Source organism: Lepidochelys kempii, chromosome 24, assembly GCF_965140265.1.
Source record: "Lepidochelys kempii isolate rLepKem1 chromosome 24, rLepKem1.hap2, whole genome shotgun sequence".
In the NCBI taxonomy this organism is placed as follows: Eukaryota; Metazoa; Chordata; order Testudines; family Cheloniidae; genus Lepidochelys; species Lepidochelys kempii.
In genome coordinates, this window is record NC_133279.1 from 728669 (window position 1) to 752424 (window position 23756).

Consider the following 23756-nt stretch of genomic DNA (forward strand, 5'->3'; position numbering starts at 1 on the left):
CCCCCACTCCTGCCTTCCCCAGGCCTGGAGACACCCCCAGCCCCTGCACTGGGGAGGAGCCAAGGGGGTCAGGCAGCTGGAGTAGGCACGCGCCCCCCGCCCCCCGCACAGCAAGGAGCAGAGCAGGTACCGGGGCGGTGGAGTCACCTCCCGCTGCCAGCCAGCCCCAGGCGCCCAGCACAGAGTGCAGGGGCATGAATGGCCCCTTTGTGCACAGACAAAGCAGGTGGGCAGCCCTTTGAGCTGCTGTTTGCACAGGGAGAGCCCTCCCCTGGACTGAACCTGCTCCCCCTGGCAGGGCCCAGGGAATGCAGCCAGCAAGAGCCCCCAGAGGGCTGGGGGGCAATAGCACCTCCTGGACCCATTCAGACTTCAGGGCATCCAGACCCTGGAGTGCCAGGGGTCAGACCCAGCTCTGAGCCCCAAGCAAGCTGGGAGGGCCTGGCAGAGGCACTAGGAGGGCACGTGCCCAGGGCTGTCACACACAAGTGTGCCAGGGGAGCTGTAGAGGTGAGAGGGCCCAGCCAGGGGGGTGGGCATGCCTTGGGTCTAGGAAGTTGGCAGTGCTTGACAAAGGCCCTTGCCAGCTGCGCCCAAGGGCGCCTGACCCTGCGGCCCCAATCCAAGCAGCCCAGGGATGGGTTTTTTATCCTTTTATTTTTTATAGACTAAGAGCAGAATATGAAAATCACCAGCCAAAGCACTTGAAAAAAGGGCAAGTTGCTTTTTTGTGCCCCAAAAAGTGTCTGTGCGTTTGCATAGGTTGGGTCTTCACAGAAGACAAGGAGAATCCAACACTTTCTGACTATGTACAGGCCGGTCCAGGGCCCGCGCTGCTGCCTACGGGCCTTATAGACAGATCTCTCTTGATAGCCGCTCTCTGTACAGGATGTATATATCTCTATATAGGTATGTACACCCCCAGGCCTGGGGAGCCCTGACCCCCACAGCCCACGCCCTGGGGCCAGCGCTGCTCGTCCATTGCCCATGGCTGGCTACGTAGACCAGGCCCAGCGTCTGGAGGGAGCCCGTAGCATGGGCGCTCCTGAACCACGTCCGGGGCCTGCTGGCACCATAGAGCCCCCGGCCCAGCCGCGTGGAGCTACCAGGCGATGGGACGGCTCAACAGGGCTGTGGGCACAGACGCCCCGTGCATTTGCCATTGGGGCAGGAGGCAGCCAGGGCACGGTGCACGCGGTGGGGGCTGTGTCACGGAGGCTCGGTGCTGGAGGACAGTGCCATGCAGGGTGCCCGACTCCCGGAAGGGCCGAGTTGAGTCTCCACAGGAGCCAGTCGCTAGAGTCCGGGGGCAGATCCCGTGCTCAGGAGGCAGGGCAGGCTCCCTCCTTGTCCTCACGCAGCAGCTCCCAGGCCAGGCTACATCCCTCCGGCACCCAGGCTGGTGTCTGCTGCTGCATCCCCGCATGGTGGGGGGCTCTCGTGGCTCTCTGGCTGCAGCAGGGCCCACGGTTCCGTGCCCAGGCGGTGCGGGGCCCGCTTCCCCCCCGACTTGCCCCCTTCTGTCTTTTCCAAACGGCCGCTGCCAGAGTCCCAGCGCCAGGGGCCAGGGCAGCTGCTGTGCGGAGCCGCGCCCAGGCCCCCAGGCCGGCCGACACCAGGCTAGGAGGCCAAGAGCGACATGAGGAAAAACGCAGCGGCCACGGCCAGCGGCAGGTGTTCCCGCTTGGGGCTGGTGCCGCTGATGCTCTTCTCCAGCTTGGGGTTCTCAGGGTTAAAGTTATCTGTGAAAAGAGAGAGAGAGTGAGGGGGGGTGGCAGGGGCCACACAGGATGGGGCAGTCAACCCCCCCCCACCCCCCGCAGCTGGCAGGATGCAGAGCCGAGCTCCGCGCAGCGTGGACGAGTTCCCACCGGGCCTGGGACCCTACAAGGGAGTTCAGGGTGTGTGTGTGTGTGTGTGTGTGTGTGTGTGTGTGTGTGTGTGTGTGTGTGTGTGCGCGTAACGCTGCACCAGGGACAGGGTGTGAGCACTGGGTGTGTGTGTGTGTGTAAGTGTGTGTGTGTGTGTAACGCTGTACCGGGGACAGGGTGTGAGCACTGGCTGTGTGTGTGTGTGTGTGTGTGTGTGTGTGTAACGCTGCACCGGGGACAGGGTGTGAGCACTGGCTGTGTGTGTGTGTGTGTGTGTGTGTGTGTGTAACGCTGCACCAGGGACAGGGTGTGAGCACCGGCTGCGTGTGTGTGTGTAAGTGTGTGTGTGTGTGTAACGCTGTACCGGGGACAGGGTGTGAGCACTGGCTGTGTGTGTGTGTGTGTGTGTGTGTGTAACGCTGCACCGGGGACAGGGTGTGAGCACTGGCTGTGTGTGTGTGTGTAAGTGTGTGTGTGTGTGTAACGCTGTACCGGGGACAGGGTGTGAGCACTGGCTGCGTGGGTGTGTGTGTAACGCTGCACCGGGGACAGGGTGTGAGCACTGGCTGCGTGGGTGTGTGTGTGTGTGTGTGTGTGAGACGCTGCACTGGGGACGGGTGTGAGCACTGGATCTGTGTGTGTGTGTGTGTGTGTAACGCTGTATGGGAGACAGGGTGTGAGCCATGGCTGGGGGAGCTCCTGACTACTCCAGTCCTGGCCTCACCCCCTAGGTGGCCCGGGGGTGCTGGCTCTGGGGGGCAATGCCCTGTGCTGTCCCGCTGCGCTGGTGCCCTGCACTCACCCAAGTCCTCAATCTTCACCTCGGGCCCCATGGTGAACTGCGGGAGGGTGGGCACCAACTTCTCCCCGGAGTGCGAGGCTGCAGGCAGGAGAGAGAGGAGATGGGTCACAGCCCAGGGGGACACCCCGGGAGCTTTCAGGGGCCCACCCCCAGCCCCTACACTAACGAGCCAGGGGAGCCGCTGCCCCTGGGGCCGCCCCCACTCCCGAAACCCCCTCCCAAGAGCCCCTGCTGGGCACGGACACGCTGCCCCTTCACCCGCCCCCACCCCCCTGGGCATTCGCACACGCACGTGCAAGGCTGTACTCACTGGAGGCACAGCACACAAACACCTTCATCTTCAGACAGGCCCGGCGGTGATTGTGCGTCGGGGTTGCTGCAAGAGAACGAGGAGCCCTGAGATCACACCTGCTCCCCCACCCCGAGGGCCCCCCCCCAGCCAGGGCAGGGGGCTGCTGCCCCCAGGGGGAGCCTGGCAGGGCTTTAGGGAGGCTGCCGGGGTGCCACGGGGCCACACCGCAGCTGTGGATTCGCTCCCACCCTCAGGGGCCGCCCCCCCGGTGCCCTGGGGCTGCAGGCTGAGGCTGGGGAGGGAGCGCTGAATAACATGCAGACCCCGTTGCTTTGCAGAGGCAGCTCTGGGCTTGCGGCTGCCCAGGGGACCCCCCTGCCCTGTGGGCTGCAGGGCCGGCCCCGGCCCCGGCCCCCCGCCCGAGCCCGGCCCCACGTACAGACGTAGTAGTACTCCTGGCCGGCGTGGAACTCGTAGCCCAGCGAGAAGGCACTGTAGCGCTGGAACTTCTCGGAGAACTTGATGGGGCTGTGGGGCGCGTGGGGGCGGTTGCACTCCCAGCGCTTGAAGCCCCGGCTGGTGTTGCAGGCGTGGTAGCCCTCCGCGTTCACCATGTAGAGCACGTACTGCTCCGTCCTGCGCACGGGCACCGAGCCATTGTAGTGCGGGCAGTAGATGTCCAGGTAGTCGTTGACGTTCACCTGCACCGTGTAGCCCTCCCGGTGCAGGCTGGGGGGAGAGCGTCAGCGTCAGGGGGCGGGCAGGACCCCTCAGGACCCCCACCCTGCCATACTGCCCCCCCCCCAGGGCCCCTGGCCTCGCTTCCAGGTGCGCCGCCCTGGGCCCTGCCCCACACCTGCAGGGAAGGGACCCTCAGCCACATCCCTGTGCCCCCCGCCCGCAGTCTGTACAAACCACCTCCGCCCAGACAGACCTCAGACGGGGGGCAGTGACCCAGCTGGGAACTGCAGCTGCCCAGACCCCTGGCTTTGCACAAGGCCCCAGGGGTTTCTCCCAGGCCAGGGCTTCGCCCTTCCCGTGTCCGGGCCTGGCCACAGGGCAGGGTGGAGAAGGGGGGGGCCTGCATGGGGGCCATTTTCCCAGCTGCCACGGGAGGCAGCACCGATCCTCACATTCATGGAGCTGAGAAACGCCCCCCCAGCCCCCCCCAAGCAAAGGGGGGGCAGCGGCTCGGGCCCCTGCCTGCCCCTCCAGACACTGAATCACAATCAGCCTCAAAACTACCATGAGCCGTCTGAGCGGGGACTCAGGAGAGGGGCTGCGGGCTGGGATTGAGGGGCACCGGCAGAGCTGTCGAGGGGAGCCGGGGTCGGAATCGAGGGGCACCGGCAGCCAGAGACTGGCGGGGGTTGAGTTTGTACAATCCCTCCCTGCCCCCCTGCATCGGCTCTGACAGCAGAAGACCAAGGTCTCGGTGAGGCTCCCCCCACACTAAAGCAGCTACCAGGCCACTCCCCCAGGCAAATCCACACACAGCCCCCCTCCCGCCCCCACCAGACCGACAGGGGCTGCCTCCGTGGTGCCCCGGCTACCGGGGTCTCGCTGCAGGCTGCCCCGGAAGAGAGATTAACGCGGCCCAGCACCACGTGAGGGAGGGACGCTGGGCACCGGTGCCAGAAGTGATCCCCTCCCCCAATGCCATGACCTCCCAGGCCCCCCAGTCCTTTGCACAGACCCCACAGTGCAGGCTCCATCCAGCCCCCCGTCTCCCAGCCCCCGCCCAGGCTGGAGGGTCCTCAGCCCCCTGCAGCAGGTGCCGAGGGATGGGAATGGAGCTGGGCTCTCTGGGGAGGAGGTTCTGTCTGTGCCCAGGGGACACCCCCAGGCAGCATCTGCCCACCTAGTCATGGGCAGGGGTATCAAAGCCCCCCAAAGCCCCTGGCCCATCCAGCCCCAGCTCAGTGTCCCCCAGCAGGCACCGCTGCCCCCACCCCTGCCCCTGCCTGGGGCTGCCCCCTCCATTTACCCTGGAGCCCAGTCTATGGATGACGGAGGAATGACACCCTCTGTTCCCAGCTCCCCACTACTTGGGGTGTCTGTTGGGCCGTACAGGCCTCGTGCCTGGGGCTAACTGATGCGGCCAGGAGCCAGGCCTGGAGGTGCCTTGCATCACTACTGAACAGAACCAAACCAAGCCCGAACAGAATGCAAAGCAGGGAACATAAAGGGACGTTAGCCCACCGGGCTACACCCCAGACCTCTCCTGCCCTCCCCCAGCACCTCCACTCCCAAGAGCTGGTGAGGCGTGGAGGGTGGCCCCCGGCTGCCAGCCCCCACTCTGGAGTGCAGCACGGTGCGGGGGGGGGGGTGTTTCCCGGGCCCTGCCACACGCCACGGCTCAGAGAAAGGATTTTTCACCCTGTTCCAGCTAATCCTGTTACTGTGTTAATCCCGTAAAGGGTGGCCCTGCGGGAGCCTCATTTACATCGATTACAGCGGCAATCCCCTCAGATCCACTCAGGAGAGACTCCGGCACTCCTAATCCAGGCCTGACTGAAACCCCGGCCGGTGATAATCCTCCCAGCCAACCCGCTGACCCGCCACAGGCGATGCGAGGTGCCGGCTCCGCACACCGACGGGAGCCATGGCACTGGGCTCAGGCCACGATCCCGCTCCCTGCTCTGGGCTGAGCGGGGGCCAGACGGCTGGAACCCCGCAGTCCTGCAGCGCATGCTGGCTGAGTCCCGGCAGGAGCCTGGGAGCACGGCCAATGGGGCCGAGGGCCGGTTCATTTACACCACGGCCCTGACTGCCCTGGGGCCCATCTGGGGACACTGGAGCATTTGCTGCTTGCCTCCCCCTGCCCCCCACCCGCTCACTCCCATCCCGCGCTCTGTCCCGGCTGCATCCAAGTCCCAAACAGAGCCAGGCCGTGCAATGGAATTTCAAATCCACCCGTCACGGCTCCGCATCTCTCTGACAGGCACTGACCCCCAGTACACGGCAATCTGCTCCTGCAGGCTGGCGCATGGCCGGGCACCACCCGGCCCAGCTGAGAGTAGGGGCTGCCAGAAATGGGGCAAGGATAGAGGGGACCGAGTCCACAAAGCCCAGATCCTGGGGGGCACAGATGCCCCCATCCTCAATGCTGCCCCACGGAGCAGGGCCCTGCTCCAGGGCTTGGATTGCTGGTGAGGCTTCCTGGCCAGGCGAGGAGATGCTGGCACAACCCCCACGCTCTCCCCATTCCAAGCAGCTCCTTCGCGTCCTGCCCAGGCTATGCCCCCCGGTACCGCCAGAATTACGTCTCATCCCACCCAGCACCGGGCCCCCCGCAGCTCACAGGGACTCTGACCATCGGCCCAAGCCGGTGTCTAGCTCAGGGCAGCTCCTGGGTTCTTCACCACCCCGGCGTGGGATCGCTCTAGCCCTGGCTCTTATCGCAGCGCCTCCCACTCTGTCTCTGTCGCCCTGCTAGCGAGATGGCTGGAAAGGAACGGGAATATTCTAGGCAGCACTGGGCACAAAGCAGGGTGTGTCCAGCCGGCCAGCGTCTAGCCGTGTGTCCCTGCTCTGCACATGCAAGCAGGGGGCCAGGCTGGCTGTTCCTGGAGGTGTTGCCAGGTGGCGTGCCCAGCGTATGGTCAGAGCCCTACCCTTGGTTCACCCATTGTGTCCCCACCCCTCCATTCCCTGCTCCTGCTGCTCCCCGGGCGCACGGAGCAGAGAGGAGTGGGACACCGGAGCTGTCAATCTGGCTGCTGCAAACGGCCCCCGGGTCCCTGCAAGCCTCCCCCTCCGCCCTCCCACTTCGTCCCAGGAGCCACGGTGCATCCACCGCCTACCCCACGCGGAGCCGTGCAGGGCCAGGGCTCCCCATTCCCCAGCTCCGCTCTGCCCTGCCATGGAGACGGGGGTGCAGGGCTTTGCTCAGCCTGGACGGCCAGCCCCGCTGCACATGCTTCCAGCCCCTCTCACTTCACTCTCCTCCCGCGGCCAAGGCCTGCCATCTGGAGGCGCAGGCTGGCTGCAGGCAGGGCACTGAGCCCAGCAGCACCCAGGGGTTCCATGCTTCTGCCAGCCCCTGCCCAGGTCCCCGTGCCCCACTGAGAGATGGGGAGAACCCTCCACGCAGCTTGGCCATCGACAGGGACATGCACACAGGCCCCTAGCAGCTCAAACAAAAGGGGCTGAACCTCCATACCCCATGCCCAGCTGGCACGGGGCAGTGGCTCCCAAACACCCCTCATGCTCCTTCCTCTCTGCCCCCCCCCAACAGACCAGCTGCCTCTGGCCCTGGCAGAACTGCCCTCACCCCCTTGATCCCCAGGGCGATCACTGTATCACAGTGCCAGGGTCTGGCGCTTTGCAATGGACATCAAGGCAGGTCCCCACCTCGAACCGCCAGCTCATCCCCTCCCAGGAACACCCGGGCCAAGCCCACCTGGAGCCCTTCTCCATGCCCTGAAGGCACATCCCATCACAGAACAATGCATTAGAATGGGAAAAGGTGCAGAGAAGGGCCACAAAAAACCATCAGGGGGATGGAACAGCTTCCGTATGAGCAGAGATTAAATCTGGGATTGGTTCATCTTGGAAAAGAGCCGACTAAGGGGGATATGACAGAGGGCTGTAAATCACGACTGGTGTGGGGAAAGCGAAGAGGGAAGTGTTAATTACCCCTTCACCTAACATGAGAACCAGGGGTCATCCAATGAAATTAACAGGCAGCAGGTTTAAAACACACAAGGAAGTACTTCACACAACGCACCTGCGGAACTCATTGCCAGGGGATGTTGTGTAGGCCTTAAAGTACAACTCGGTTCAGAAAAGACTGGACAAGTTCCTGGAGGACAATGAATGGCTGTTAGCCAAGACAGTCAGGGACGCACCCCCATGCTCTGGGAGTCCCTCAACTTGGGACTGCCAGAGGCTGGGACTGGACGATAAGGGATGGATCACTGGATAATGCCCTGTTCTGTTCACTCCTGGGAACCATCTGGCACCGGCCGCTGTCAGAGACAGAACCCGGAGTTAGCTGGACCCAGGATGGCCGTTATCTCATCTCCCTGAGCCCGTGAAGGGAGTGGGGAAGAAAGTCTCTCTGAGCAGCAATGCCAAGTGCCAAACTGATGGCTCCATCCCCTGCAATCCCTGCCCATCTCTGCTCCCCGAAACCCAGCATGCTGGATGCTGACTGCTATGGAGTGGCCTAGCTGGGAGCCACGCCCCATGGGCTGCACAGCCCAGAGCTGGGGCCTGACACCCCGAGACAGGCACCAGGCTGGATCCCCTCCCCCATCCCAGATCTCATGCGGGCCCCAAGCCACTACAGATATAAGGGGGCAGATGGTGAACACCCCCCCAGCACAGGAGGCATTAGGAGAAGCCAGGAATCCTGTGTGTTCAGTAGCAAGCCATGGCCTGTGGAGGCCAGACTCATGCCAACATCGCTGGATGGGTGCCCTGCCCCAGACACACCGGAGCTCTGGGGAGACACAGTGACCCAGCTGTACCCCCCTCCAACTTCCCAAGCAACGCCCCCCCCCCGTCATCGATCACCCATCTCCCCTAGCTCCCATGGCAGTGCCTGGTTACCCTGGGGGCTCCCCTCCGGGGCTCAGGCAGATCCCCCCGTCCCCAGCAGAAGCGGCTCATTCCAGGGAAGGTGGCCAGCAGGGGGCACTGCGGCAGGCAGCAGTTATCGGGCGGGGGGGACCAGGGGGGCTTCGGCTTACCCGGTGCGACCCCATCTGGCCCAGCAGCGGGGCAGTCCCTAGCGAAGCAATAGGGACCAGGGGGTGGCTGGGTAGCAGGGCCTGGCCCTGTGAACGCCACACGGTGCAAAGACCCCACAGCCCCGCCCGCACACTGCCTGTACAACCCTGCCAGTCCCACTGAGCGAGGGCCCGAAGCCAGGCGGACGGGTAATTCCTCCCCCAGCGCCAGCCAGCCAGCGAGGTGACGCCCCAGCGTGGAGCCAGAGACCTTTCAAGTGCTGCCTTTGATGTGGTGTGAAAGGAGAGAAAAAGGCTCCTTATTAAAGAAACAGCCCCGAGCCCGGAGCAAATCGTGTCATTAACTCCGCGTGGGACCCGGGGCAGCAGGCGGGAGCCCAACTGACCGGCCGGGGGTCCTGCTGGATCAGCCCCCTGGGCTGACACCACCTGGCTCACGGAGCCCCGCTCCCCACAGGGTTCACTGCACGTCTTGGCTGGCGGCCCCCAGGGCCCAGGGCCCCTGCCTGGGCCCCGCCGTGGAACAAGCCCCCAGGGCCCCACAGCCCAGGACGGAGCCACTGTGAGCAGGAACAGCCGCCTTCATCTTGGGCTGCCCCGGGGGGATGGCACCACACCAGCCCAGCCTCTCCCACAGGGGCCCATTAGAGCCAGCTCCTGATAAACAGCCTCGTTAAGGAGCCCCTCCGCTAGCCCCTGGAGGGGGAGGGGGCATTTCCCGGGTGCTGAGGCTGCTGGAGAGACGGGCTGCCAGGCGTGGGGGGGCGGGCGTCCCACTGGCTCCGTGCTGACAACACCGCTATGGTGCACCGGCGCGAGGCTGGGGAGCTTCCAAGCGCCCCGGCACGGCGTGGTCCTCCCCGTGGCCAAGCCCCTCACCGGGCTGGGGAGTGTCCGCTGGGGTTCAATGGGGCAGCAAGGGTGAGAGCTCCTGCACACAATGGAGGCAGTGGGATCTCCCCCCGTTCCCCACAGCACCCCCTGCTGGGAGTGGCTGGGATCGCCCCCTGCAGCCAGCACGCCCCCCCCCGTTCCCCACAGCACCCCCTGCTGGGAGTGGCTGGGATCGCCCCCTGCAGCCAGCACGCCCCCCCCCCCCGTTCCCCACAGCACCCCCTGCTGGGAGTGGCTGGGATCGCCCCCTGCAGCCAGCACGCCCCCCCCCCGTTCCCCACAGCACCCCCTGCTGGGTAGGGCTGGGATCGCCCCCTGCAGCCACGCACCCCACCCCGTTCCCCACAGCGCCCTCTGCTGGGAAGGGCTCGGCTAGCCCGGATCTCCCCTGCCCCACGTTCTGGGTCAGTCTTTTGGCGCTGAGTGGCTCACACTAAGGCTGCTGTTCCTGCTGGGGGCACGGACTAGGGGGCACGTCACGCTCCCCGCCAGCACCCGGCCTGGGACCACATTCGGTGACGCATCCCGGGCACGTTGCACAGACGCTGAGAAGCTGCTGCTGCCCCAGCCACCGTCTGCCCCCACGAACGCAGCAGCCCCAGCTGGGCTCCGACTCCACAGCCCTACGTCCCTGGAACCACAGGTCCCACCAGGGGACTCGCCCCCCTCCCGCACTGGTCCATCTCCCCGCGCCCTGAGCCCCAGCAGGCGAGTGGCCAGAAGCAGAACCAGCTGGTCGGGAATCTGGGACGAGCAGGCTCTGTGAGCTGCCCCAGCAGCGGCGAGCTCTCCCCTACTTGCTCTCAGACTTTGCACCCACAGCACGACTGGGGAGCGCATGGGACAGACAGACACACTCAGCAAGAGCCTGGCCCAGCCCTGGCAGCCAAGGGCCTAGGGTGCCCCAATCCGAGAAGGCAGCTTCCACAGGCTCCACTTTCAGCCCCATCCTGCTCCGGCTCCTGGCCTGGTGTGGAATTTACGGGATTAAGGTGCCCCAGCCCCTTCCCACACAGGACCCCCACCCTCGGGGCGGGCAGCCCCAGACACTGCACGAACCACGGCTGCCATTCCAGGGCCTGCCCCCCAGGCCATGATCGACCTTGGCCGAGCTGCAGGCAGCGCGGGCTCTGCCAGCTCCCAGAGCGTGGCTCCCACAGGGTTAAGCGCAGGAGCGGAATGGGCTGCATCCCTTCTGCACGGCTGCGTTTCTAGACCAGAGCTTTGCGAGGCAGCGGAGCCCTCCGTCACCGTCGGAGCCGGGCAGGTGGATTCCCCTGGTGGACCCTTCCCGGCCCGGCCCTGACAGGACACTGGCTACCCAGCAAGCCGCAGCCTGGCGGCTGCTCCGCTCCCATCCGCCGCAATCAACGCGGGCAGCGCAGGGCTCCCCGCAGCCAGGCCACCCCAGCGGGACCAGCCCGGGCACCGGGCCAGCCCCACGCACCCCGCTGGCCCTGGTGTCTCATCCCGGTGGCGGCTACTCACTGAAGCCAAGGAGCAGCAGCACAGCTAGGAGGGGGCCTGGGTGGCACAGGAGACCCCGGGCGCCCCCCTCTCACAGGGCCCAGCTCAGGCCCCTTGGAGACACCGGGCGGCTCCTCCCCAGCCAGGCGGCCCCTTTGTCCGGCCCTGGGAGCCGGGCCCTGCCGCTGCAGCCAGGGCTCATCGATTGGCTGGTGAACAAAGACGTGCCACTGATTTCCGTGCCCCTTTCAGCCGTGTCCTGCGGCAGCCAGAGGCAAAGCCGCAGCGACCGACAGGGCCAGGTGAAGCCGGCAGCGGCCAGACAGCCGGAGAGACACCCCGCACCGGGGAGTGCCGCCCAGACCGTCGCCAGCAGCCCGCCCCGCCCTGGCCGTGGGAGCAGCCCCCCCAGACAGCCCTCTGCCCACACACCCGGGGCAGGCAGAGCCCCACACGCGCACGGTGCTCCAGACACGCTGTGCGTGCAACACGCGTTGTCACCGCAGAGCCGTGCACATGCAGAGCCCCCCGCGAGCGCACGGACACGCTCCTGGCCCATCTGCAAGTCACACGCCCCGCGCATGCACACCATGAACGGCGAGGCCCCCCCGGGGCCCCCGGCCGCCACATCCCAGGCTTCCCCGACACTTGGCCGAGGTGCTGGGGGTGGGGGGTCAAGGCTGGGTGTGAAGAGAGCAGCGCCGCCCGCCCACCCAGCTCCCCAGAGCCCACCGGTTCCCCCAGCTCCCCGCACCTCCTCCCCCATGGCCCTACAATCCTTTTAATCTCTGGTAAAGCCCAAACCTTCCCGGCTTCGCTAACAAGATCAATGAGCTTTTTAATTGGGTTTTAATTAAACGATCAATCCACAGGCAGCGACTCAATTACTGGCCTGGACAGGAGCAAGCGGATCCACCCTGGCACCGCGTGCCCCTCCACAACCCGCCCATGGCACCCTGGCACCGCGTGCCCCCTCCACAACCCGCCCCACACCCATGGCACCCCGGCACCGCGTGCCCCTTCACAACCCGCCCCACGCCCATGGCACCTGGCACCGCGTGCCCCTCCACAACCCGCCCATGGCACCCTGGCACCGCGTGCCCCCTCCACAACCCGCCCATGGCACCCTGGCACCGCGTGCCCCCTCCACAACCCGCCCCACGCCCATGGCACCTGGCACCGCGTGCCCCTCCACAACCCGCCCCACGCCCATGGCACCTGGCACCGCGTGCCCCTTCACAACACACCCCAGGCCCATGGCACCTGGCACCGCGTGCCCCCTCCACAACCCGCCCATGGCACCCTGGCACCGCGTGCCCCCTCCACAACCCGCCCCACACCCATGGCACCCCGGCACCGCGTGCCCCTTCACAACCCGCCCCACGCCCATGGCACCTGGCACCGCGTGCCCCTCCACAACCCGCCCATGGCACCCTGGCACCGCGTGCCCCCTCCACAACCCGCCCATGGCACCCTGGCACCGCGTGCCCCTCCACAACCCGCCCCACGCCCATGGCACCCTGGCACCGCGTGCCCCTCCACAACCCGCCCCACGCCCATGGCACCTGGCACCGCGTGCCCCTCCACAACCCGCCCATGGCACCCTGGCACCGCGTGCCCCTCCACAACCCGCCCATGGCACCCTGGCACCGCGTGCCCCTCCACAACCCGCCCCACGCCCATGGCACCTGGCACCGCGTGCCCCTCCACAACCCGCCCATGGCACCTGGCACCGCGTGCCCCTCCACAACCCGCCCATGGCACCCTGGCACCGCGTGCCCCTCCACAACCCGCCCATGGCACCCTGGCACCGCGTGCCCCTCCACAACCCGCCCCACGCCCATGGCACCTGGCACCGCGTGCCCCTCCACAACCCGCCCCACGCCCATGGCACCTGGCACCGCGTGCCCCTCCACAACCCGCCCATGGCACCCCGGCACCGCGTGCCCCCTTCACAGCCCGCCCCACGCCCATAGCACCCTGGCACCGCGTGCCCCTACACAACCCGCCCCACGCCCATGGCACCCCGGCACCGCGTGCCCCTCCACAACCCGCCCCACGCCCATGGCACCCTGGCACCGCGTGCCCCTCCACAACCCGCCCATGGCACCTGGCACCGCGTGCCCCTCCACAACCCGCCCCACGCCCATGGCACCCTGGCACCGCGTGCCCCTTCACAACCCGCCCCACGCCCATGGCACCTGGCACCGCGTGCCCCTCCACAACCCGCCCCACGCCCATGGCACCCCGGCACCGCGTGCCCCTACACAACCCGCCCCACGCCCATGGCACCCTGGCACCGCGTGCCCCTTCACAACCCGCCCCACGCCCATGGCACCCTGGCACCGCGTGCCCCTTCACAACCCGCCCCACGCCCATAGCACCCTGGCACCGCGTGCCCCCTCCACAACCCGCCCCACGCCCATGGCACCCTGGCACCGCGTGCCCCTACACAACCCGCCCCACGCCCATGGCACCCTGGCACCGCGTGCCCCCTCCACAACCCGCCCCACACCCATGGCACCTGGCACCGCGTGCCCCTTCACAACACACCCCAGGCCCATGGCACCTGGCACCGCGTGCCCCCTCCACAACCCGCCCCACGCCCATGGCACCCCGGCACCGCGTGCCCCCTCCACAACCCGCCCCACGCCCATGGCACCCCGGCACCGCGTGCCCCTACACAACCCGCCCCACGCCCATGGCACCCCGGCACCGCGTGCCCCTTCACAACCCGCCCCACGCCCATGGCACCCTGGCACCGCGTGCCCCTTCACAACCCGCCCCAGGCCCATGGCACCCCGGCACCGCGTGCCCCTTCACAACCCGCCCCAGGCCCATGGCACCCTGGCACCGCGTGCCCCTTCACAACCCGCCCCAGGCCCATGGCACCCCGGCACCGCGTGCCCCTTCACAACCCGCCCCAGGCCCATGGCACCCTGGCACCGCGTGCCCCTACACAGCCCGCCCCACGCCCATGGCACCCCGGCACCGCGTGCCCCCTCCACAGCCCGCCCCACGCCCATGGCACCCCGGCACCGCGTGCCCCTACACAACCCGCCCCACGCCCATGGCACCCCGGCACCGCGTGCCCCTTCACAACCCGCCCCAGGCCCATGGCACCTGGCACCGCGTGCCCCTTCACAGCCCGCCCCAGGCCCATGGCACCTGGCACCGCGTGCCCCTTCACAACCCGCCCCAGGCCCATGGCACCTGGCACCGCGTGCCCCTACACAACCCGCCCCACGCCCATGGCACCCTGGCACCGCGTGCCCCTTCACAACCCGCCCCAGGCCCATGGCACCCCGGCACCACGTGCCCCTTCACAACCCGCCCCAGGCCCATGGCACCCCGGCACCACGTGCCCCTTCACAACCCGCCCCACGCCCATGGCACCCTGGCACTGTGCACCCTCTCCCAAGCAGCCCCATGCCTATGGCACCCTGGCACGACTTGCCCCCTTGCAACCCACCCCACACCCATGGCACTCTGGCACAGGCGCCCTTGCAACCTGCCCATGGCATCCTGGCACAGTGCGCCCCCTCGCAACCCACCCCATGCCCACAGCATCCTGGCACCATGTGCCCCCTCACGGCTTGCCCCACGCCCACTGCACCCCGCCAAACGAGGCAAGGACGTCCCTCCCAGGTGTGACACCAGCCCCTCCCCACCAGTCCCAAGCATAAGATGCCCCCAACCCCAGGGGTCATCAGCCTGCAGCCTGCCCTGGTCTCGGACCCCACCCCCTGCCATGCAGCAGCAACCTTCTCCCCCCACCAAGCCCTGCAAACATGCCGTGACTCACTGGGCACTTTCGGTGAACACCCTTAACCCCAGGGGCACCAGCTCCTCCCAGAGCCTGGCACCCAGCACACCCCCACTCCCACCTGTCAGGCCAGGCAGCACCAGAGCAGCCAGGGCCCCACGGCCCCTGGATCCGGCCACGGGAGGGAGCACTCAGGCTGCCTCAGGAAGGGATCTGTGCCCCACAGGGATGCCAGCATAAGGCTGCTCAGAGCTGCCCACTACGCCAAGCGCCGTTCGGTCCTCTCCAAGCTGTGGGAGCCCGGGAAGGGAAAGGAGCCTGGCTCCATGCCGGAGCTGCCCTGAGTCAAGGACCGAGCCACACCCACCGTGCGTGGGATCCCAGGGATGGGCCGCGCGGCCAGGCCAGGCAAGGTAATTACAGGCTGTAACGTGGAAATCACCACCCGCCCCTGCCTGGGGCTGCACAGCAGCACCCCACAGCCCCCCTCCCCGCCGGAGCGTACCCCACAGCCAGTGCCCCCCTGCTAGAACGTGCCCCACAGCCAGCCCCCACACCACTAGAGTCCTCCCCTGCCGCACTGGAGCATGCCCCACAGCCAGCACCTCACAGCATCCCACTGGAGTTTTCCCCACAGCCCCCCCCCCGACTGGAGCACGCCCCACAGCTCCCCCCGACTGGAGCACGCCCCACAGCCCCCCCACTCCCCCTGCTGGAGCACTCCCTACAGCCCCCCCCACTGGCAGACATCCCACAGCCATCTCCCCACAGGCTTCCCCCACTAGAGTGTGCCCCACAGCCCCCCCTCCCCTGCTGGAGCACACCCCACATCTAGTACCCCGCCCCACAGGACCCACGGCTGGGAACAGCCACCCCACAGCCAGGACACTCTGCTGCCCAGCAGGTCCTCTCCTGACAGCTCCCCCCAACAGCCAGCACCTCCACCCAACTCCCCACTTGGAAAGGCCAACCCTGGAGTAGCCAGGAGCTCCCCCCATAGCTGTCCCCACATCCCTTGGTGCTACACAGGGCAGTGATCTGTGGCGCTGGGTTGGAGTATAGGGCAGGCCGGCGCCCAGGAAGGGGCAGAGGGTCTCTCACTCCAGCCAGGGGGTGCAGCAGCCCCCTGGCACCCCTAGTTCCCCCCTAGGGCCACAGGGGTCCCTGTGATGCAGGGTGCATGGCCAGCCACTGTGACGGTAACTCTGGCTGCCTGCCCGTGCCCCTCCACCGGGAAGGGATCCGCTCACTGGCCCTTCCCCGGCGCCTGTCCTCCACCGCTGGGACGGTCTCCAGGCTGGAGCCACTGGCCAACCCAATCTGCTGGGGGCTCAGGCTGGAGGATGCTTTGCACCTTCATTGGACCCAGGAGTCCCCTGACCCCACGTCCTCCTCCAAGCTGGGGAATAGAATCCAGGAGTCCTGGCTCCCGGGTCACTGGTCTGACCCACGAGCTCCATTTCCAAGTAGAGGAGCCCCCCTGCCCCCAGCGGGCACAGTGCTGCCAGGGGGCTAGCAGGGAGCACAGCCCCCTCCCACCCCCAGGGCAGAGAGGCTGCTGCTCTCAAGGGCTCTCTCTGGGTCTCCCTCGCTCGCTCCTATTGCCTTCAGCACAGAACCAGCCAGAGAGAAGCTGCCTTGAACAGCTGCTGGGGGGCTGCACACAAGGCCCAAGCCCTCCCCCGCCCCCCCCTGCCTGGCAGGACTCCACGACCAGCCTCCTGCTCAGCTCAAGCCACCCGACACTTGGATACCCAGGGTCACTGGGCTCTCCCCCTCCATGTGTCTGCCCCCTGGCCCTGCGCAGCTAGATCCCCATCCCCCATTCTCACATGGGCCTCGGGATGGCGGGATCGACACCCGCCATGCACTGCTGCCTCCCAGCACTCGGGGCATCTGCCCAGGGCACCATGCAGATGGGGGAGGGGAGGAGTCTGCCCAGGGCACCATGCAGATGGGGGAGCGGTCACTGCAGGGGTACGAACAGCCCAGACAGACAGACACGGGCAGGAGAGGCTGCTTTGCTGTCAGGGGGCTCCACGCAGCCGGCTGGGGTGGGGAGCCCCAGGGACCCGGCTGCACAGGGAGATGGGGACAGTCCCTGCCTGCACCAGGCCTCCCCCCCGAGTGGCCATTTGGGGTGAGCTTGGTTCCCCTCCCCCAAGGGGGTGAAATGATGGAAATATTGGGGGGGTGCAGACGGGCTGTCCACTGACTCCCCCGAGCCCTGTCTGTGGGGCGGATGCAGCCACGTCTGGCAGCCTAGACAAGGGGAGACTAAAGCTTGGCTCTGGGGCTGGCCCAGCCCTGCTCTCAGGAGCACCCTGGAGCAGAGGGACCCCCAGTCCTGCACAGCACCCACTCCAGGACAGCTGCCTTGGACGCAGGCTGCCTGTGCTCTCACTGCGGGGCGGGGCTGGGAGAGCCCCACAGCGACCCCCCAAGCAAGTATGGGGCAGGCAGGGGCTGCACCCGGGGGAGGAGAGGGGTGTGTCCCAATGGCCAGAGCCAGGGGTGCCAGGAGGTGAGAGAGACAGCAACTCGGCTGACCCAGACGCACCCGGGGAAGCCTCTGGGCTCCGGGCATGCCATGTACTCCTAGCTAGGGCACCCCCCAGCCTGCTGGGGCAGTGCCCCCCTTCTCCTGGCAGCACAGCTTGTCCCCTTCCCAGAACCCCACAGGCCGACCCCAATGGCCACCTTTGCCCCATTGCTCTGCCTATGACAGCACCACCCCCCACCCCCCACACACGCCTGAGGCAGGGAGCGAGGCTGACAGATGGGCCCAATGGCCCGGGCCCTTGACAAGAAAATGGGGCAGGCTGGGGGGGGGGGGGATGGGTGGGCAGCCTGCAGATCCAGGAAGGGCTATCACTCGGAAGAGCTAGGACATGCCAGGGAGGTGCTGACCAGCAGCCAAGGAGATGCAGGGCAGGCATCAGGCTCGAAGGCGAATTATGCTCTGGAGCAGGGAGGCTGGGGACACCCCCCCCAACCCCCAGACAAAGCCCTGCCAGGGATGCTCCAGGTTTCCGTGGCCCTGCTCAGCGCGGAAGCTGCACTCAATGGCCTTTTGGGGTCCTCTAGGACACCAGCAAGAGAGACACCCACCCTTATGTGCCAGAGCCCGCCATCCCTGCATCGCAAACCCTGGGAACCCACTCCCCCAGCTCAGCCCCAGCCCACAGCACTGGGGTTCCTGTGTCCTGAGAGATGCCTCCCGCAGCCCAGCCCCCCAGTGGCTGGAATCCCCACACCCCAATATTTGTGTCTAGCATGGGCTGCCCCCCTCGGCTGGCTGGGGCTCGGCCTTTAGTCCCCAGGGGCTCCCATTACACTCTCCAGTTCATCCAGCTCCATCTGGTGCCTGCTCGGGGCCTGGGGGGGGGTGTCTGCTCCCTGCACTGGGATCGAGCCCCCCACGGTCCGGCCGCTCACAGGGTTCAGCTGCGTTTATCCCCTGCCTGGCCCTGACCACTGCCCCCGGGAGCATACACCTGCCTTGGCCAGAGACAGAGCCCCCAGGCAGCCGCACCCCGCTCCCCACGTGGCAGAGCCGGGTCCGACCCAGCCGCTGCGTGACGCGCAGCTCTTCCCCACTGCTCTGCACCAAGGACCCCAGAAACGCTGCAAAAGGAGGAGCCCCCAGGGGCCAACTCCACCCCCCACGATGGGTTCAACCCCCAGCAGAGGCAACAGGGTGGGAACCTGTGTCCGCGAGGACCGGGCTGGCATGATGGCCGGGGGGGGGGGGCAGGGGTGCGCATCCCCCCTCCCCCGCAAGGCCTTCCCTCCACACTCAGGAGTGGCCCCACAGCTTCCAGGCTCGTTCTGCACCTGCAGTCACAGCCTGCCCAGCACTGCGCCTCTGCCCGGGGAGGGTGGGGGACAGACAAGCCAAACCCTGTCGCGGGGTCCCCAGCGTTGTTTGCTAAGGCTCTGAGGCGGCTGGGGGGAAGTGCAGTGAGGAGTCAGCCCCTCTCCCTTGGGGGCTCTGAGGGGTGGGCCCTTGAGGTGGGCAGCCCCAGCAGAGGGACCAGGCAGAGCAGAGCCCGCCCTGCCCAGGAGCCGAGAGCAGCTGGATTCTGGCTTGGCCACTCCTGGACCTGGATCCAGTGGGTGAGCAGAGGAGAGGGCTGCAGGCGCCCAGCGGGGTATGAGCAATTGGTCCCGCTGAGAGCGGGCGTGGTCAGGACCCGAAGGGAGCAGCTGATGCCCCGGGGGCCTGAGATGCTGCTGAGGATGGGGGCAGGGCAGGGCATTGGATGCTGAAACTGATAACCCCCTCGTGCCCCTGTGGAGGGAGACACTCCAGCCTGGGGGGCAGGGGGAGGAGCAGAGGGAGTAAACCCCCCCCAAAGGACACACAAACACAGCTGCTGGTGATCTGAAAAGCCAGGAGCCTCGGGATGGGACGAGTGCTGCATTCGGGGAGTCACACCCCACAGCTCACCCCCTCGGCAACCCGGGATGCAGGAGCCGCGGCAGCCCTGGTGCGCCAGGACCAGGGGGCTGGAAGGATAGCAGGGCACCATCTGCGGCTGGCACGCTCCCCTGGAAGGAGGGGCTTGCAGGCCCCCAAGGAGCTGATCCCACCGGGGGTGCCAGGGTTTGTGCACTGCAGCCCAGGCAGCCAAACGCCCCCCATTATTTCTCTCTAATCCTGATGCTTTGCCGCACAGTGGTAACCAAGCCCAACTGGCTGCACTGCCTGGCCATAAATATCAGTGCTTCAACACGCCCAGGGATGGGCCTGCCGCAGCCACCCCAGCCTGGGAGCTGGCTCCTGTCGTGCCCCACGCTGGGTCCTATGGGGTGCAGGTGTTGAGAGAGAGGGGCTGACCAGCTCGCTTTGGGGTTCCTTCCTCCCCCTCCCCCGGGGCTCGGAGGGGCAGAAGGACCAGCGCTCTCTCTCCTGGCAGGCATGTCATCACCGAGGTGGACAGCCCAGATCCCTCCAGCCCAGGCAGCTGAGAGACAGGGAGAAACCCACGGGCACAGCCCCACCGAGGATGCCCCAGGCTGAGCCTGTCACAGCAAGGGAACTTCCAGGGACATCAGACGGGCAGAGCTGGGAAATCTGGTGCTGGGCGCCCTGGCATTAGCCCCGGGGCTGGCTCACAGGGGCCTGGCTAAGGGAGGGGCTAGCGGGAAGGTCCCTGTGAAAGGCGCCCGTGCCGGTGTGAGCCAGCCACTTCGCCATTGTGCTGCTCCTCAGCTCTGCACGTCTCACACACACGCGCAATTTATGGGGCCTGCGCTTCCGCCTCACGACACAATCTGAATGGGAAGGGAAGGCGCTACCCAGGGAACGCTCCCTCCTCGGACAAAGAGACACAGAGAGCGGGGGAGTGCCAGACAGACGGGGGGGGGGGGCGCACCCCCAGAACCGGCACAGCAGAGAGACGTTCCGGCTGGACCCGGATCCCTCTCCCGTTCATTGTCGAGTCCCCCTGCAAAGGGAACCAGGATGGCGGAGGGTGCGTTTCGCTAAGAGCCAGTGTCCCCTCCTGCCCCCCCAGTGCAGAGCAAGGTGGCTGGGTCTGTGCACCTCCAGCCCCTTCCCTGGCCAGGCTGGTGGGACACCCCAAACGCCCAGCCAGCCTGTGCCCATTTCACATCTCCATCAAAGCCCCCGCTGCACTGCCCATCCCTGCACCACTGGGCCTGGACTAGCCACTGGCTCTACCATGGGAGTGCTGGACCCGGGCTTTCCCTGTTGCAACCTGCCAGCTGCCCACCAGCCCCGAGCGACAGGGCGTGAACCATACCGCGGGGGGGGGGGGGGTTTGCTTCGCTCCTGGCCATCGATCAGCTGGGCTCCCTGAAGCTCCGAACACACCAACAATCGTCAGATCTTCACTTACAAACCCTATTGACTGTTCTGAAGCGCTGGCTTCATGACCTCTCCAGCCGCCCGGGCCGCCTGCACCCCGCCCCACGGAGCCACGTCTGGGGGACAGGGCAGCTGGGCCCCAGGAGTCGAGCCTAAAGGTCACCTGTGCAGGGCAGAGGGAAGCAGCCAGCCTCAGCACAGCCCAGAGCAGCTGAGAGTGGGGGCGGCCCCCAGGCCCCATTCCAGCAGCTGGTGTCTGCGGACAGCTCGCTTCCAGGGTCTCGCCCTAGTGGTGTTGCCTACGCTACCCGGGGGCCACGCCAGCAGCCCTGTGGAGGCCAGGACCCCTCCAGTGCCCTGCCCGGCCCGCAGGGCAAACAGGCCAGTGGGCACCCCGGCCCCTTCCCAGGCCGCCTGCAGCCAGTGGGTGTCGCCCCCCGCGCCCGCCCCAGACAGTCAGGGAGCGAGACGCCTTCTGTCTGTGCGCACAGGGGGCAGGCGGCCGGCCACGGGCGCAGAGACTCCCCCAGGCAGGCGTGGGCTGGCGCGTGGCTTTGACTCACCTGTGGGATCCACGCAGCCCAGCCTCGCGGGGCATGTTCAGACAGGGCCATCCATGCTAGGCAGGGCTCAGTGACAGCCCAGCGGAGGGGACCCCCGGCCCTGGGCTCTATCCCAGCCAGGGGAACGGCTCAGGACAGGTCCACCCAGCACGGCCAGAGCCAGGGGGCAGCGAGTCCAGCCCCAGCTCACCCCTGGGAAGCGAGGCCGTTTAGTGACACCCCGCGCTCCCCAGACACCGCGGATGCTCCGGGCCCTCTGGCACCGGCTCCCCAGACACCTTCCGTTTGCAATAAACACCCCCCCCGCCCCCGAGCACCGCGGAGAACAGGCGGCGACTAAACCCACCGGCGCCGCCGGGCCCCCTCCTCCCGCCCGCGGGGGGCGCCCCAGACCAGCCCCCCACGCCCCCTGCCCGGACAGTTCACGTCGAGGCCCGGGTGGGGGACACAAGCCCATAGCCTCGGGGGAGGGGGGGGGCGCGCCACGCACCGTGCCCGGGCGCTGCGGGGCCGCCTCCTGCCTCTCCGCGCACGGCCCCCACCACCCCGGGCTCCGGCCCCTTCATAGGAGGGAGGGGGGCAGTATTAAGAGCAACGGGGGGGGGGGGAGGCAGGGCAGGGGCCAGCCAGGGACAGGGGGCGACTCCGGGCACCCCGAGGCTTCCCCCCAGCCCGACGGCTCCCCCCATCCTGCTACCAGCTCCACCGGAGGGGGGGTCCCGGAGCCCCCCGGCGTGCCCAACAGCCACTCCCCAAATAACGCGCCCCCAAGAGCCGCCACCCCCCAGCGCACGGACCCCAGCAACGCCCTCGGAGCAGGACCCTTCCAGCGCGGTCCCCCCCAGAGCCCCGCGCTGCAGCCGCCCCGGCCCCCGGGACTCACTGCGGGTTGGAGCTGTTCCAGTGCACGGCGTGCCGGTTGCAGACGGTCCCCGCCGGCCCCTGGCTGAGGAGGAGCAGCGGGAGCAGAGACAGGAGCGCGGCCAGGCGAGCAGCCATCCTGCCCCTGCAGCGGCGCTCAACCCCCGCCTGCTCCGCGGAGCCCAGCGCGACCCAATGCACGGAACCGAGCCGGAGCCGCCAGCTCGCGAGCCCCGCGCCGAGCTCCGCCCCCCCGCGCGCTCCCGGGCCCGCCCCTTCCCTGCGCGCTCCCGTGGCGCGTTCACGGGCGGGGGGCCCCCGCGCGCGCTGGTCTGTGCTGCCCCCTCCCCCCTAGAGCGGGGCGCCTTCTTCACACAGTTCTGCCTTCTCCCCCCCCATGGGGCGCCCCTTGGGACGGAGCCTGAGGGCCTGGCTCAGCGTGGGGCCAGCTGCTGGGCATGCTGACTGCACCCTCCTGGCCCCCCACCTCAGGGTCCCTCTGAGCCCCCTGCTCTGGGCCGTGGCCTGCAGCAGCTGATGGCCTGAGCTGTGCCTTGGGTGAACCATGGCCCCTCCCACTGCCTCAGTTTCCCCATCTGTAAAACAGGGATGGTCCCTGGGCCGCAGCAGGTCACCAGGATGCTCTGGGTTCTAGTCTTCTTCACTGCTTTCCCCACATCCCACTGCAGCTCCCACAGGTGCTTTCCCTTGCGGGACAGGAGAGAGGAGAGAGAGGCATTTGTTTGTCTTCACACATTTCCCTCCTGGCCAGGTTTGTGCCCGATTCCATAACGGCTTCGTTTGCAACACTTTATTCTTAATCATCTGTCATGCAGCGGCTCCAAGGCTCCATCGTGCTGGCTGCTGCAGGCAGAGGGGAGCCAGCCACTGCCCCTAAGAGCTCACCCTCTACCCGAACAGACAGACGGCTGAGGGGCGGCCCAGAGTGGGAGGTGATTTCCCCAGGCATCCAGCAGGGCAGTGGCAGAACTAGAACCCAGGTGTCCTGAGTCCCAGACCAGTTCCCTGCCCAATGGCTCAGGCTGCCTCTTTCCCCCAATCCCTTGTCCCAGGCTCCATCACAGGCTGCAAATCCCGGCTTCAAAAACTAATGTCAAGGTAATAAGCCCCTTTGCTGCTGAAGGATCCAAGCCCTGCGTGGCCGTGGGCAGCTCCGGAGCCAGCCAGCGAGCCCCAGGAGCGGTGGCTCCCTGGAACGCCAGGCAGTGGAACTGGGAGAAGTAAACTTCAGCACTTTACTCCTCCGGGTGCCTGGCTCTCCCGCCCTCCTTTGCTGCCCATCGCGCCTGGTTACGACACCTCTTTACAACAGGAAGGCTTCCTGGCCCCGGGCCAGCGCTGGATTGGCAACTGACAGGCCATAACCCTGGGGAGTGGCTGGCAGCTGAGAAGGCCAATGCGATTTCCCAGCCCCCCACAGTGCATTGTGCCCATTCCAAGGGGAGGCTGCCCCACAGTGCTCCCTGGTCTGGGCTGCCCAGCCTGGGACACTGCAAAGGGGCCTGGTTCTGTGCCGTGCTGGGCAGTCGAGTCCATTCAGAGTCCGGGGCGCCGCAGGGGCTCAGAGCCCTGGAAACCAGGCTGAACAGATGCTGCATCCCCCTCCCCCAGTCTAATGGGGCTGCAGGCAAGCGAGGGAGTGGGTGGCTGCCCCGTGGGGCCGGTTCCTTGACTCCCCAGTGTT

The 23756-nt window shown here is 67.3% G+C and overlaps 1 protein-coding gene across 1 annotated transcript; it reads right to left on the reverse strand.

The window, feature by feature from the left end:
* Positions 1 to 638: 638 nt before the first annotated feature.
* On the reverse strand, positions 639 to 22293 carry EFNA3 (ephrin A3). Its single transcript, XM_073322941.1, has 5 exons — positions 22074 to 22293; positions 3405 to 3694; positions 2984 to 3049; positions 2674 to 2751; positions 639 to 1742 (listed from the first exon to the last, which is right to left on the reverse strand). Exons 1-5 carry the CDS (start codon positions 22187 to 22189, stop codon positions 1621 to 1623), a joined length of 672 nt encoding a protein of 223 aa, XP_073179042.1. The 5' UTR covers positions 22190 to 22293; the 3' UTR covers positions 639 to 1620.
* Positions 22294 to 23756: the final 1463 nt, after the last annotated feature.